Raw genomic sequence first — 16207 nt, 5'->3', positions numbered from 1 at the left:
TCTCACTTAATTCATACAGTGAATCGACACAATTTTTAATAGGTTAAAAAAACTAGGAAATCTTTTTCTAATAGATTACACAGTCAAAATGTCTTATCTTCGTTATTAAAATCATGCCTGGTGAAGGAAAGTTAAGAAAAGATCGTCTGGAAATGACAATATTGCACACACGTTATTACAGTGAATATTCTGTTCAATGATCTTCAATCTGTAGAACTTGCATGCGATTAAAGGAAAAGTTTAAACTGTTGGCCCACTGAGATAAATGGCTTCTATGACATTTCGCTCCTTTGCCGATTAAGGCGTTTGTGGAATGGCTGCATTGACTCATCAAATATCGGTCACCCGTTAATTGCCTGGTGTTCACCTTCCTCAAATCTTTACCTTCATATGTTAATGCCACTACTGATTACCTACGGTAAATGAAGGCCTGGTATCTTATTCATTCCGTAACAGTGTTTTTCTTTATGAATGATATTTTTTTCTATACAAATATTCCACACAAACAGATTACAACTAATGCATATAGGCTTGTGTTGACGTGTTTATCGAACAAAAAAGTGTAACAGTTGTATAAAGATAACAATAACCAAACAGAAAGGAACAAAAACTACTAATACAGTATGACTGATTTTTTTAAAAGAGACAAAATAATAAAAGCATCTTTACCAACTTAACGAAATAAGAGTATCTACGGTTGTCACTTGGGATAGTCTTAAACAATCAAATATTTATTAAGCTATCATACTCTTCATACATTGGAACACTAACAAATAATAATTATAGTGAGTGGCACGTATCTGATGTATGTCGTTTGCTTATACATATCTGAGCTCTATTGAATATTTTACTGCACTGTTATGATAGAAATTTAATGTAATAATATGTGTTACTTCAGTATATACTTTTGATAACACTTCGAAAGTCATTGTACAATTATTACTTAATGTTGAGTTTCAGTATAAACGTTTCAAGTTCTGTTTTGGAATTGATATCATCAGAACTATTTCACTATGGCTGGTGATTAATCGGAATTGAAACAGTTTCAATACTCCATAATTATAATGTCCAAAATAAATATCTGTAGACTAAATGTCCAAATGTATTTAAAGACCTTTTCGAAAAATAGGTAAATTCTAACAGTTATTCAACTTTTAATACACATATATGCGTACACTATACTGTATTGTTCAGGGCTGTATAAGTTTTTTCACTATACATCAATTCACAACAAAAACATATAATATATATAATGTTAAGATTACAAAATTTGCTGTACATAAATATCGTTTTCTCATTCTCTGTTATAAGTTATTATATATTCTGGATAACTTGAACAGCTGTTTTGTTCATATGTTATAAATTCTCTGTGTTTTCCGTAAATAGCCGCCATAACCGAGTTAAAAATGCCCTGTTTATGAGCCAATTTATCACATGAACCAAGATGACCAGGTACACATTGTTTGCAAGGTGGTTTTTTGAACGAGTATTGGACATTGGTAATATAAATTTCACCTAGAAGCATGCGCACTACAATCATTTTAAGGTTTGTCATATCTGTACCTAAAAAATATTAAACAGTTTTAAAAGTATGTTACCGTAAATGTCGTGATTGACTGATCGTTTCAATCTCGTTCCATGGTTATGATTATGTCGTCATATTTTCTCTGAGTTTTTCATCAATGTTTCGTATGATCATTCCGTATGCATATATAAGTTTATAAATTAGTCTCCGTTCAATTAAAAAAGAATTGATATATCTAGTCGTTTTATTACAGGTAATAAGGGTTGAATTCAATTTTGTAGATGAAATGAATGCGATAAAGGTATTTATATATATATATAGTTCCTTGTGTAACGATTGATATTCTTTCAGGACATGGCAACTGTTGAAAAGTCGATGTCCTGGTCAGACGTTCTAGTAAAAGGAACTGAAAACTTTTTTGAGTTTCCATTGAATGTTCGTCTTACCATTTTTATAATACAAGTAGGATTTTTGTTCATAGTTCTTGGTATAGTAAGTTCGTCATGGTCAGAATCAGATTCATCACGTTTAGGACTTTAGGATCATTGCTCAACGCTGCACTCCTACGAATGCTGTGAAAGTATTGTCAATTTCCTTGGAAAAGCACGCCAGGTAACAAAATACGCAAAGACATTATTTTCTGTCGGAATGACTAGTCAGGTAATAAAATATGCTAAAATATTATTATCAGTCTGCAAATCATTCATCTCGACATAACAGAAAACGGGAGCCATGAGAGATCGGTTTTTAATAAACGTATTTACACTTTTGGTATTGTGACTCCGAATGACCTTATATCATCTCCGATTAACCTTAAGACGTCAAGCAACAATCACTTTTTAGATGTGACGTCAAATGTTCTGAATTATGCTGTCAAAATTTACGGGAACCTGTATGATGTTTTTGTAATGGCGGACAAATTTGCATACACATGTAAATACGTCTATTAGATTGATATATAGATAGATAAGTTTATTGAAGTCTCGCCATTAATACTCACATGGAATAAAATGTATACATATATAATAAAAAACATAAAATAGTTATTAATGCCATTCTTAAAATTATTATAAGAGACAAAATGTAACACTACACCATCAAAAGCTGAATGTTTGGTTCAGTCGAGGTGTCCAAGTGGTCTAGATCGCCAAAAATTCTGTATAGTAGAGATAAGGTAATCTGAAGCACAATTTCCTTCTCATTTCGTAAATTCAAAGTTTTGAAAACAATGATACACCCGTATTCTCATATAATAAGCGAGATATCGATGCTTTTATTTATTTTCAAGGATGGATAATATAGCATCGACTACTTTCATTAAATACATTGGATTTTCCCTTCCAATGGACAAAAAGTAAAATCACAAAAATACTGAACTCTGAGTAAAATTCAAAACGAAAAAAACATTTTTCGTTGCTCTAGGGTGGTGTTTCTATGGATGTTTTTATGGAGTGAATAATTCGCATTATATAGTTATATATATTTTAAAAGAAAATATAATGTACCTTCTTTTTCGGAAATGATATATTTTGTGCCTTTCACTTATTCCTGATTTGAATATGATTAATTTGAAAATATAGGGTTTTATGTTCCTGTTTATGACACATCCTTTTTTTTATTACCTTACTTGGAAATCGTGAGATCGGTGAAAGATATACTAGTACTGAGCCGTCCTCAGGAAATTAACTAATATCTCAAACTTTGTACCTGGACTGACGTTGGTAAACTTCCTTCTACCTATATATACATATCTGCCTTCTGGTTTTGAATGTAACGTTTTTTAAATGCCTTCAATATATCCAGGATAGTCCAATAACCACGCCTTATATGATGGTTATATAACTCAAAGTAGCCCTTACCTCTAGATCTTGTCGTTCCAGGTGTCATAAAGTTAGAAAGTATATCTTACTTTGTAAGTTTAAACATACAAATGTATTTTATTTCCATAAATAGGAAAAGGGCATACACACAAGCTGTACATTGTAAAAACTGGATAAATGGACACGTTGAAGTTGATTATTGTAATACTATCGATTGCTGTCAATTCATGGTTTTTTATGACAATTTTTTTATTTACATTTCAGTAATTAACATTATTTGAGAAAAGTTTAAGCCAAAAGCGGTTTGGAAAACATGTTTTGTTTCATTGGATTTCAACTTGATATATTATTCTCCTATGTCATATATGTAAGCACAATTTTGAAATCATAAAATACGTCCTGTATTTATTTTGTGGCATGATTCGGTAACAATTTAAAAAAGGAATTAAATAACAAAAAGGCTATCAATATCTCCAAAATTTTCTTTTCGAAAAATAAACACCCGCTCCAATAATTACACCCTTCGTGTCTTTTTATACTAATCCCCGTTAATAAACTGTATCCAGCCATGTGATAATATATCGTACAATATCGGAATTACAAATGCCTGTTGTGTATGTAACCTAAGACACCATCAACTTCGATTACCATCAAAACAGTTAATTTTCTAACTTTAAAACAAGACTGAATATGAAATTGTTTTATAAAGATACGAATAAACTAATATAAAAAATATTTAAAAAAAAAATAACTTGTAAAAACCGGGATAATAAAGAGTCCTACATTTATGTTTGATCTTCGTGCATTTTCATATACATCTTGTGGTATAAGTCGATATCATAAAATGAAACGAAATGGAATGGGCGTAGGACAGTGTCTGAGCAAAAACTTTAATTTCTTAATCAAGGATGGATAAAAACTACAAGTGCCTTCCTTTGTGTGTTTTTGACAAGAGGTTACAAAATCCAAGAAAATAAGTTCTGGTGGATTTGCATCGTTTGTTACATGTTCTTCTCGTACAATAATAAAACGTTTATAATGTTCTGTTCGTCCCTCGTTGTCTTTGATTTTTATAAATACTTTTCTGTTCAAAAATAAGAATACACAGAATGTAAAACTCCTTTTTCTATTCAGTTAGACATGGTGTAAGCTTTCATTGGTAAACCCCATTGAATTAATATTTGTAGCTTAGAAGGTTAATTTATTTTAATTCATTCTTATAACAAAATGCTACTTTTTTTATTTCCAAGAATGGGAAAAGGCCCTTATGCCATTAAAAACAAAACTAAAATTTTAAATTATTCGACTAATTTATCTTCTGTAATTGGTAAAACAAAATTGAGTATATTCAACCATGGATAACAAAAAAAAATTAAAAACCAATTGTTCAGAGAACCATTGATGGTCTTTCCACCACTTACAACATATTTTGATGTGAAAATATTAAAAATTCAATTGATATGTCAGTTCCTATGACTTTATGATGTCTAAATATGAATTTGAAGCAAAGGTCAAAATCTAGAACGTCCAATTAACCTTTGACCTTGACCTCAATTTCAAGGTCATAGACTAAGGATCTCAAATCAAAAGACACTAGTTCCTTAATATGTATGGTTCATGAGTAATATCACTTTACGCATAATTCTAGATATAAGAGCGGCGAAAACTTCCATTTATTGTTTACACACCCTTTCAACCAAAATTTATAAGTTACGACATGTCGCAACTAACAATTTAGTAAAAATAATTTGTCGATATCTTATAATGTTAATGAAAATGAGTGAAAATTAGCCAAAATCTAAATTTAGAATATTACCTTGACCTTTGACCTTGACCTAATTTTCATTTTTTTGGACCAAGGATCTTAAATCAATAGACCATAGGTCTCTATCACTTATGGTTTACCAGTTAGAAATGCATATCACTTATATCATATACAAAAGGGGGATAACTTCCATTAAAATTATTCAATTCATCCTGAGGATATAACGAGTAATTTGGTAAAATAGATTTGTCGGTTTCTTATATGGTTGCGACATATAAGTGATAACAAGAAAAACAGTGTTCGGGGAGATAACTCTTACACGGAAAAGATTTGTGTTACACGGTGTCAGTTTCAAAAGCGTATTAACCCTGTGATATCATATACAATATATCTAAGCGACATCTTGTGAAACAAAAAAACAGCGAAGGAAAGAAAATTAGGCGGAAGAAAAAAATATTATCAGAAGAAAACCAATAGGTCTTTCCACGGAAAGGTGGAAAGACCTAATAAACTAATCATAGATACCAGAATTAAAGTTTCTTCGTCTACAAAAGACTTATCAGTGACGCGCAAATCCATAAAAGTTAAAAGGCCAAATAAAGTACGAAGTGAAAGAGCACTGGGGACCAAAATTAAAACATAACATTAAAACATCGTTAACTTTACGGTTATCGTCTAGCTCTATAAACATAACCAAATGCTACATTGAAAAATATTTACCTTTCTAAACCTTGTCCAGCCTTTCGGTTTACTGTTACTGTAATCGTTCTGGATAGTATGTGATTGTTTTCGATTGAGTGAAAATGTCGGGTTTGGAATCACTGCTTTCAGCATCTGAAGAAAATCATTTTTTCTACATTTCGATCACATTTCCCTCAGTTTTTGATTAAATGAGATAGATTGGTTATTACCAGCCGAAAAGTAAGCCTATCCGTCCTGACCTGTTAATAGCTGTGTAAAAATAATTCAAAACACTTAATTTTTTCTCTACGCATAGATGGCAATAGCACAACTTTTTGAACTTCTGTTGTCAATTTTGATTTGGCTGTTTTGATTCTAGCGCTTCTGATGAGTCTTGTGCGTCTTGAATCTATGATGACTATTTATGATAAACAAGATTACATTTTCCCTTCTTAAAGACAGAAACAGATTTTATCACTATTTATGATAAACTGCACAAGATTACATTTTCCCTCCTTAAAGACAGAAACAGATTTTATCAACAGCTTTAAAACTATATCTCCTACTTGTGTACATTGTTACTTAATGTAAACATTCAGTTTAGAGAAATGTGTATACTGATAATACTTCAAACATTAACTGAAATTTGTTAACCTTCAGAGTATAGGACTTGATTGTTACAATTAATGCATTTTCACATATCGACAACTTACTCCAGCATGCCTTGATTGCACCAACACTTTACTTTATAATTCGGATTTTTATCTGGTTTGCCGTTTCAGAGTTACGGTCATTAGTTGTAAGATTTAAGTAATTTTTCATATTTTGATTTCATTTTACTTCAGTAATTTCCCCTATGAATGATTGAGTTTGAAGTCATGGGTTCCAGTTCTTCAAATAAAAGCCAATATTTACATTAGTTTAGGGCATCCGATACAGTTTCAAGGGAGTTAACTTTTGGCGCAACGTTAAGCGTTCGAATTCCCGCAAAACGTCACTATCTGCGGGACGTTACATATGTAGTTGCAGACTTTACCCCTTGACGTCAATTCTATTCCCAGAATTAATGCACCTGTCACACATTAAAAAGTGTTGAATCATGTACATGTTGATTATAAAATAGAGCATAAAGATATAAAATGATGAATTTAAATAAAAATTAGTCTACTCAAATAAAAAAGAGTGGTTATACAGATTGAATTGGAAAATTATAAAAGTTAAATTTCAACAAATTTCATTTTATATGTGAAAAAAAAAGTTAATCAATAGACAAAAAAACCCGATCCTTTTAAGGAAAATTGTACAAATTAAATGAGAAAAAAAACTGTTGCATGATATTTTAATTCAAATATTTAATATTTAATAGGTTAGGAATATCTTTTTCTAATTGATTAAACAGTCAAACTATTTTTCGTTAATAAAATCGCGGCTGGCGAAGGAAAGTCAAATGAATAATAAATGTTCAAGATTCACCATGACCTCCGGCATAAAAAACCATTGTAGACTAGACAAGAAACATCATTTAAGAATATATATGAGATATGTGAGTATGTATGGGGTCTTCAGGTATATGTGTAAATCACTAGAGTTTATAGAGAACAAGCAACCAGCAAACATTATAGGTATCGGATTGTCTGGAATTGACAATATTGAACACATGCTATTAAGATTATGAGATAAAAGGATTTTTAGACATTTCGCTCCTTTGCCGATTGAGGCGTTTGTGGAATGGCTGCATTAACTAATCAATGTATCGATAATCCGTAAAATGCCATGGGGTCACCTTCGTCAAATTGTAACCATCATCTGTCAATGCAACTACTGATAACATAGGGTAAATGTAGGCATTAAATCCTTTTTATTCCGTAACAGTGCTGTTAACTATGAATGATATCTTCTTCTATACGAATATTCCACAATCCGATTATTGTATTTGCAGAGAATCTTGGGTTGATGTGTTTATCGAACGAAAAAAGATGTAGTTTAGTTGTACAAAGTTAACAATAACCAATCGGAAAGGAACAAGTAATACTAAAACAGGGTGTCTAATTTTTTGAAGGGCGACAAAATAATAAAACATTTTAACCAACTTAACAGAAATAAAAGTATCTACGGTTTTATACAAAAATGTGGTCGACTGTTTTCAAGAATACAGTACGTTTTGTAGATATAATACGAAAGACTGTATGAGTGCCGATCTTAACGGGGTTTTTTTTCAGGAAAATATTGTTTTTATCAAGAAGTTGGATTTTTATCGGACCAACAAAAAACTTATTTGCAAACAAATCCATTTTCTTTAACCCTAGATCTAACTAATAATAAACTCATCATAGATACCAGGATAACAAATTCATATTAACGCCGGACGCGCTTATGGGCATGTGTAAAAATTTCGATCGAAGGAAAAACCGTATGAAATCATGGTAGACAAAAACTTTTCACTAATTTCGGCAAAAATATCGGTCGCATAGAAGTTTTTTTTTTATGAGGGTGGGGAGGGGAGTTTCGATAGAAGTAGAAAAAAAGGCAGGGTAGGAGTTTAAGTGAAAAAGGCAGGATGACAATTAATGTAAACAAAGTCATGAATGACTAGTAAAAAACGTGCATACATTTGAACACTAAGTAATAATATATATACATAGTGAGTATTAAAAGACATTCTCGAAAAATCGGCAAATTCTAACAGTTATTCAACTTTTAATATGCATGAATGCGTATACTTCACTGTATAGTTCAGTGCTAAATAGTTTCGCTTTACTGTAACAACAAAAACGTATAAAATGATTTTAAGATAATAAAATTTACTTCATATTTCTAATTTTTGCTATTAAAACAGAAGTGTAACCTTTTAAGTCACGGTCTGTTTGCGATGCGCCGATGTAAAGTCATCAATGTACTTATGGATCCTACCAGGGTGAAGATGAAGATAAAAATGTGTCCGTTTAAGGAATGTATCTCCCTCATGCAAAGCTCTGATTCCTTTCACGGATTAGGCTCTACTTTTTGGACCTTTTGGATTATAGCTTTTCATCTTTTATATAAGCTTTGGATTTCAAATATTTTGGCTACGAGCATCACTAAAGAGACATGTATTGTCGAAATGCGCACCTGGTGCAGGAAAATTGGTACCGTTTATGTTATTACTACCACTGGGTCGATGCCTCTGCTAGTGGACTGTAAGTCCCCGAGGGTATCACCAGCCCAGTAGACAGTACTTCGGTACTGGCATGAAAATACGGATTTTTTGTGTTATTAAAATTTGCTGTTACAAATTGTTAGAAATCATTATAAATTAAGGAATGTATCTCCCTCATGCAAAGCTCTGATTCCTTTCACGGATTATGCTTTACTTTTCGGACCTTTTAGATTATAGCTCTTCATCTTTTATATAAGCTTTGGATTTCAAATATTTTGGCTACGAGCATCACTGAAGAGACATGCATTGTCGAAATGCGCATCTGGTGCAGGAAAATTGTTACCGTTACCGTTAATGTTATTACTACCACTGGGTCGATGCCTCTGCTGGTGGACTGTTAGTCTTCGAGGGTATCACCAGCCCAGAAGCCAGTACTTTGGTACCGGCATGAAAATACGGATGTTTGTGTTGTTAAAATTTGCTGTTACAAATTGTTAGAAATCATTATAAATTAAGGAATGTATCTCCCTCATGCAAAGCTCTGATTCATTTCACGGATTAGGCTATACTTTTTGGACCTTTTGGATTATAGCTCTTAATTTTTTATATAAGCTTTGGATTTCAAATATTTTGGCTACGAGCATCACTGAAGAGACATGTATTGTCGAAATGCGCATCTGGTGCAGGAAACTGGCACCGTTAATGTTATACTTAAATAAGTAAACATTAAATAACAAAAAATGCATCACAAATTATATCAACAGGTCAAATTAACTTTTTAGTTACTTGTAGATTAATCGGAACTGAAATAGTTCTTAATATATTATTAATGAAAAAGTTAATGAACATTTCAATGTATGAATACAATTTCATTTTTTAAATACTCCATATAAGTGTAAATAATAAGTTTCAGTGGGCTGGTAATTATGTAAATGTCACAATGCATTAAAAGACATTCTCGAAAAATTGGCAAATTCTAACAGTATTTTACTTTAACTGATAATAATTATGCATATATGCGTATGCTTTACTGTGTAGTCCAGTGCTGTACAAAGTATTTCACACTTCTGTAACAACAAAAACATAAATTATCATGTTAAGATAGTCAAATTTCTCCACATAAATATCGTGTTATCATTCTCTTTTATAAGTTATTATATATTCTGGATAACTAGAACATCTGTTTTGTTCATAAGTTATGAATTCTCTATGCTTTCCATCAAGAGCCGCCATGACAGAGTCAAACATGTCCTGTTTATGAGCCGAATTGTTACACGTATCAATATTACCAGGTATACACTGTTTGCAGGGTGGTCTTTGGAATGGGTATGCAACATTGGTAACATAAATTTCACCTAGGAGCATGCGTACCACAATCATTTTAAGGTTAGACATAGCTGTACCTACAAAATATTGAACATATTAATGCAATGAGTAAATATATCCGTTCAAACTTTTATATCATTCATTACAGTCAGTTTAAAAAATTTGATAGAAGTATAATCGTTCTATCGCTAACCGATCGGAGCATGACGGTCATCGAAATTAAAAAGGTGGATATCAGTCCCTCAAATTACATGAAAGAAAGAAGATTTATCCAAATGAACCAAAAATTACTAAAAACAGTACATTTCACAATATATACGTGTAGCTTGTTACAACAAATATATTCTAGAAAATTCTAAATTTGCATTGTTCATGATATAGTTGTTGATTAATGAAATAACAGTTATGGCCTTTGGTTGAGGTCAATATTATGCTATATCGGACCTCATACAAAGGCTTTAATTGTATAATATCAATTTGCAGACAACCTGATGATGGTACGTATGAATGTAACAACAACCTGATGATGGTACGTATGAATGTAACACTTGTCAAAAATCAGTACTAAATTTTATTATATCAGGATTAAATGATTTAATGAAATGAATTGGTCAGAAAAAACATTTTCAAAAAAAAGGGCCAGTGCCAATTTTATTTTTCATTTTGTTTATGAACAAATCTAGCAAATTAAAAAATTTACTATGTTTAAAAATACAAGTAGGGAAGATAATGGGTATTTGTTTTGATTGACAATTAGAAGCACGACAGAAGTTGTTCATCTTCATTTCATTTATTCCCATCAGCAAGGTACCTCAAAAAGTTCTTAACTCGTTTCAGCAAGTTTAGAATTCAGCAAGTTCTAAACTTACAGGCACCAAGAAGGTTCTTTCAGATTTTAGAACTACATGTAGCTTAGATAATTGTTTTTCCTCCGCGTGACGCGTTGCTGGAAACATTCACACACCGTTGATTTGTATGTTTGTTTGAAATTTTTATAGTCAGTTGCCTTGTATGTTTACATAGTTCTGGTTGCTAGTTAAGGAATAATTGATGCAAGCTATACTTTATTGTTGTTTTAACTTGGGTAGGCCTTATATTCGTGATTATTTTTGGCCGAGCGATAGTGAGGGCTAAAATAACACGAATATAATGCCTACCCATGTTAAAACTACAATAAAGTATTAGCTTGGATCAATTATTTCGATTCTGATTAGGACAATTAGGGCAATTTATATGTCAGATTGTTATAAGTGTAGCGTGTTTGTGTATGCTCTTCCATGAACCTCCCTTTTTTGTTTGTAAACCAGCAAACGACTGGCAATGTGATTTTTCAGATGGAGGTGTTTGAAAAGCCAGCATGAACGGTTGTCATATAAAATATGTCAATTTCCAAATGCAACACATTACAGTAATAACTAATGAATTAGTAACAACATGTGCATCATTTAAGAGTTTGGAAGTGTTAAATTAAGGAAATATATAAAATGCATGACAATTTGATAAAATTTATTATTTTTGCAGTAGTCAATATACGCATGTGCAAACAAATTTTATTAGATTTATAGCATGGGTTTATTCACAAAGCGAAAGAAGCACGTCATATTAGAATTCTCTATTTGTGATACATTTATACCTATCATGTCTGTTTGTGTGACTTACCTATGTCTGTCAACATAACGGAACTATACACAATTGTTATACAAGTGGGAGGGAGGCTTAGGTAGTTATAAAAATCTCTGTCCCAAGTCAGGATTATCCGGCAGTTGTTTTCCCGTGACTTGTTCAGTTCATTGACAGCGTTTGATGTTTTCAGTTTTTATAGATTTCCCCTTTGATCTTGTCTTTGAGCATTTTTGTTATACTGTTTTTTAAACAATTGAAATTTTTGAAAAATCAAAATTCAAACAGAAGCAAAACTGTTCCGTTGTTCGATAATTTCAATAGTTCAGATTTGTGAACGTTTCATTTTTATAAATTTTTCTATGCAGTTTGTAAATTGCATCCAAAAATTAGTCAATATATAAAATGCCTGACTGTAACAGGTACGAACGTATTTTGAAAAATGCATAAAATTTTGCATATCTATAGGCTCTGGTCTAAATGATGACAAACAGATAGGATTTGTGTAAGAAGAAAAAAATGACATGGAACATATTTTTTCGTTGATATCTAAATATGTGAAAATAGGAAAGAGGGACGAAAGATACCAGAGGGACAGTCAAACTCATAGATTTAAAATAAGCTGACAACGCCATGGCAGAGACAAACACACAAATAAAAGTTCAGAATACACAACGTAGAAAACTAAAAACTAAGCAACACGAACTCCACCAAAACTAGGGGTGATCTAATGGGATCCGGGGGGGGTACGCAGATCCTGCTCCATATGTGGCACCCGTCGTGTTGCTTATGTTATTACAAATCCAGCAAATAGTTTTATTCGGTGGGTCACATTCGTGAAGAGGGAAGGGTATTGTAGTTACGACATAAGGAACATATCCGATATCATCTGTAAAACGATTTTTCATAACAGTCAACCAACTCGTGATGCCGTCCGTAAAATTTACGAAGGAATGATTTCAACTTCACCATTTGGAACTCTTGGTTTAATAGCTTCCTTGTGAGCAGCAATCCTCTATCAAGGAAATCATGATAGAAAATACAAGCCCGGTAATATCGTATCAATTTGGAAACTATATACTCCGTATGCAGGCGCTGATGAAATGTTACTACATAGAAATGGAAAGTTCACAATTGGGACGCTGAAATCATCTCTTTTGTCGTAAAGTTTTGTTTTCAACCGACCCTCATTATCAATTTTTAGATGCAAGTCAAGATATGAAGCAGACTTAACTGTATTTGTAGTATCCTTTATCTCTAGTTCGATGGGATAGATTCGTTCAACATAGTCACCAAAGTTTGTATTATTCAGTGAGAGAACATCATCTATATAGCGGAACGTAAAATTAAAGGATATTGCCATCTGCTTATCTTTTTTCCTAAAAGTTACTAAATAAAGTCAGTCTCATAATAATAAAGAAACAAGTCGGCAAGAAGACGGGCAGAATTGGTTCCCATTGGAATTCCGACAGTCTGTTGAAAAATACGTCCTCCAAACGTAACAAATATGTTGTCAGAATCAAGCATCTTGATAATTTCAGTTTCAGAGAATTTTTTGTTTGAATCAGAGTGATTCTTTACAAGGTATGATTTATCCCTTCCCAAGACAAGATACTTGTATCTATGTCTAGACTCTAGGAATATGTGGTATGATTGCAAATGAGACAACTCTCTACTTAAGACACAAGAAGTAAGGAACTATAAGTAACCGTACGGCATTAACAATGAGAAACCCCATACCGCAAAACAAACTATAATAGCCTAAATAGACCCCGAAATTACGAATGTTAAACAATTCAAACGAGAAAAATAAAATATAACCTGTATAATGGTCACTCTTCGTTGGACATTCTGCCGCATAAATTCCTCGCCCATACATACCATCGCCTGCTAAAAGTGTATCTAGGCCACCATAAGCAATAGCTCTGACTGTAGCATCTGAAGTACCATGGAACAAATAATGTTCATTTATTTCAGGATATTTATCTGCAAAGACATTCTTGTTCATGTTTGCCGTTGTTTCGATTGGTCCATGTTTTGTCATTCCAGGGAATTTAAATGGTCGATTTGTAGTTTCAAGACGACGAAGTAAATCGTGTCTATTCTGAGTATACTTCAGGAAAAGAGATGTATTTTCTTTTCTTTCGACCTTGGCTACTTTCATTTGTGAATATCCCCTTTGTTGCGCGTCACGACCTTTGCCAGCCAAATATGGTTTCCATGTACGACTAATCAATTGCACTATTGCGTCTTTTTCTCTCGTTGATGCAAAATTAAATTATTTTTCGTTAATAAAATCTCGGCTGGTGAAGGAAAGTCAAATGAATAATAAATGTTCAAGATTCACCATGACCTCCGGCATAAAAAAAAACAATTGTGGACTAGACAAGAAACATCATTTACGAATATATATAAGATATATATTAGTGTATGTATAGGGTCTTATAATATATGTACATATCACTAGAGTTTAAAGAGAACAAGCAACAAGCAAACATAATAGGTACCGGATCGTCTGAAATTGACAATATGGCACACACGTTATTCCAGTGAATGTTCTGTTCGATGATCTTTAATCTCTAGAACTTGCATGCGATCCAAGGAATTCCAAGTTTGGTCCATCAGTTTGAATAGTTTGCTCACTAAGATAAATGGCTTTTTAGATATGTCGCTCCTTTGCCGATTAAGGCGTTCGTGGAATGGCGGCTGCATCAACATATCGGTAACCCTTAAATTGCCTGGTGTTCACCTTCGTCAAATCTTTACCATCATCTGTCAATGCAACTACTGATTACATAAGGTAAATGAAGGCATTAAATCCTTTTTATTCCGTAACAGTGTTAATATACGAATATTCCACAATTCGATTATTGTATATGCAGAGAATCTTGGGTTGATGTGTTTTTCGAACGAAAAAAGATGTAGTTTAGTTGTACAAATTTAACAATAATTAATCAGAAAGGAACAAGTAATACTTAAACAGGGTGTCTAATTGTTTGAAGGGCGACAAAATAATAAAACATTTTAACCAACTTAAAAGAAATAAAAGTATCTACGGTTTTATACAAAAAGGTGGTCGACTGTTTTCAAGAATACAGTACGTTTTGTAGATCTAATACGAAAAACTGTATTGGTGCAGATCTTAATGGGTTTTTTTCAGGAAAGTATTGTTTTTATCAAGAAGTTGAATTTTTATCGGACCAACAAAAAACTTATTTGAAAGCAAATCCATTTTCTTTAACCCTAGATCTAACTAATAATAAACTCATCATAGATACCAGGATAACAAATTTATATTTACGCCAGACGCGCTAATGGGCATGTGTAAAAAATTTCGATCGAAGGAAAATCCGTATGAAATCGTAATAGACAAAAAGTTTTCACGAATTTCGGCAAAAATACCGGTCGCATAGAAGTTTTTTTTTATAGGGTGGAGGAGGGGAGCTTCGATAGAAGTAGAAAAAAGGCAGGGTAGGAGTTTAAGTTTAAAAGGCAGGATGACAATTTATGTAAAAAAAGTCATGAATAAGTAATGATTGGCTGACGTTATTTTGTTATCAGCCCAAAGACATAATTAAGTCATGTGACCGTGACGTCGTCAACGTTTTTTCATGGTTTTCTACGGTTTAAAATAGAATTTAGAATTAAATTATAAGAAATGAATTTATGTTATTTCGAATAGACAGAAACAATAATACAGTCATTCCTTAAATAAGTCACGGTCTATTTGCGATGTGCCGACGTAAAGTCATTGATAAGGTCTTTGCATCGGAACTAAACACATTTATTCTAAAAACAGTTGTTGGCATGACACGGGTTATGTTCTTCTCATATATGTTATGATGGTATGATACTAAACCCCTAACGGGAAGGATTGTGCCTGATGTTCATATGATGAAATCATAATCTTTCAGTCAGTTTAGTTGAAGTCTGGAGCTGGCATGTCAGTTAACTGCTAGTAGTCTGTTGTTATTTATGTATTATTGTCATTTTGTTTATTTTCTTTGGTTACATCTTCTGACATCAGACTCGGATTTCTCTTGAACTGAATTTTAATGTGCGTATTGTTATGCGTTTACTTTACTACATTGGTTAGAGGTATAGGGGGAGGGTTGAGATCTCACAAACATGTTTAACCCCGCCGCATTTTTGCGGCTGTCCCAAGTCAGGAGCCTCTGGCCTTTGTTAGTCTTGTATTATTTTAATTTTAGTTTCTTGTGTACAATTTGGAAATTAGTATGGCGTTCATTATCACTGGACTAGTATATATTTGTTTAGGGGCCAGCTGAAGGACGCCTCCGGGTGCGGGAATTTCTCGCTACATTGAAGACCTG

At 32.6% G+C, this 16207-nt stretch overlaps 1 protein-coding gene across 1 annotated transcript; it reads right to left on the bottom strand.

Moving 5' to 3' along the window:
- Positions 1 to 9621: 9621 nt before the first annotated feature.
- On the bottom strand, positions 9622 to 14136 carry LOC139512774 (protein mono-ADP-ribosyltransferase PARP12-like). Its single transcript, XM_071300676.1, has 2 exons — positions 13695 to 14136; positions 9622 to 10330 (listed from the first exon to the last, which is right to left on the bottom strand). Exons 1-2 carry the CDS (start codon positions 14035 to 14037, stop codon positions 10062 to 10064), a joined length of 612 nt encoding a protein of 203 aa, XP_071156777.1. The 5' UTR covers positions 14038 to 14136; the 3' UTR covers positions 9622 to 10061.
- Between the last annotated feature and the right edge of the window lie 2071 nt (positions 14137 to 16207).

The sequence above is a fragment of the Mytilus edulis genome, chromosome 2 (genome assembly GCF_963676685.1).
Source record: "Mytilus edulis chromosome 2, xbMytEdul2.2, whole genome shotgun sequence".
NCBI lineage: Eukaryota > Metazoa > Mollusca > Bivalvia > Mytilida > Mytilidae > Mytilus > Mytilus edulis.
The sequence above is the reverse complement of the archived record's forward strand: the minus strand, read 5'-3'. Positions and strand labels throughout refer to the sequence as shown.

Coding starts and splice junctions, on each gene's coding strand:
- LOC139512774 (XM_071300676.1), bottom strand. CDS start 14,037: ATGAAAGTAGCCAAGGTCGAAAGAAAAGAAAATACATCTCTTTTCCTG. Junction 10,331..13,694: donor GAAGAGTGACCATTATACAG/GTTATATTTTAT, acceptor AATATTTTGTAG/GTACAGCTATGTCTAACCTT.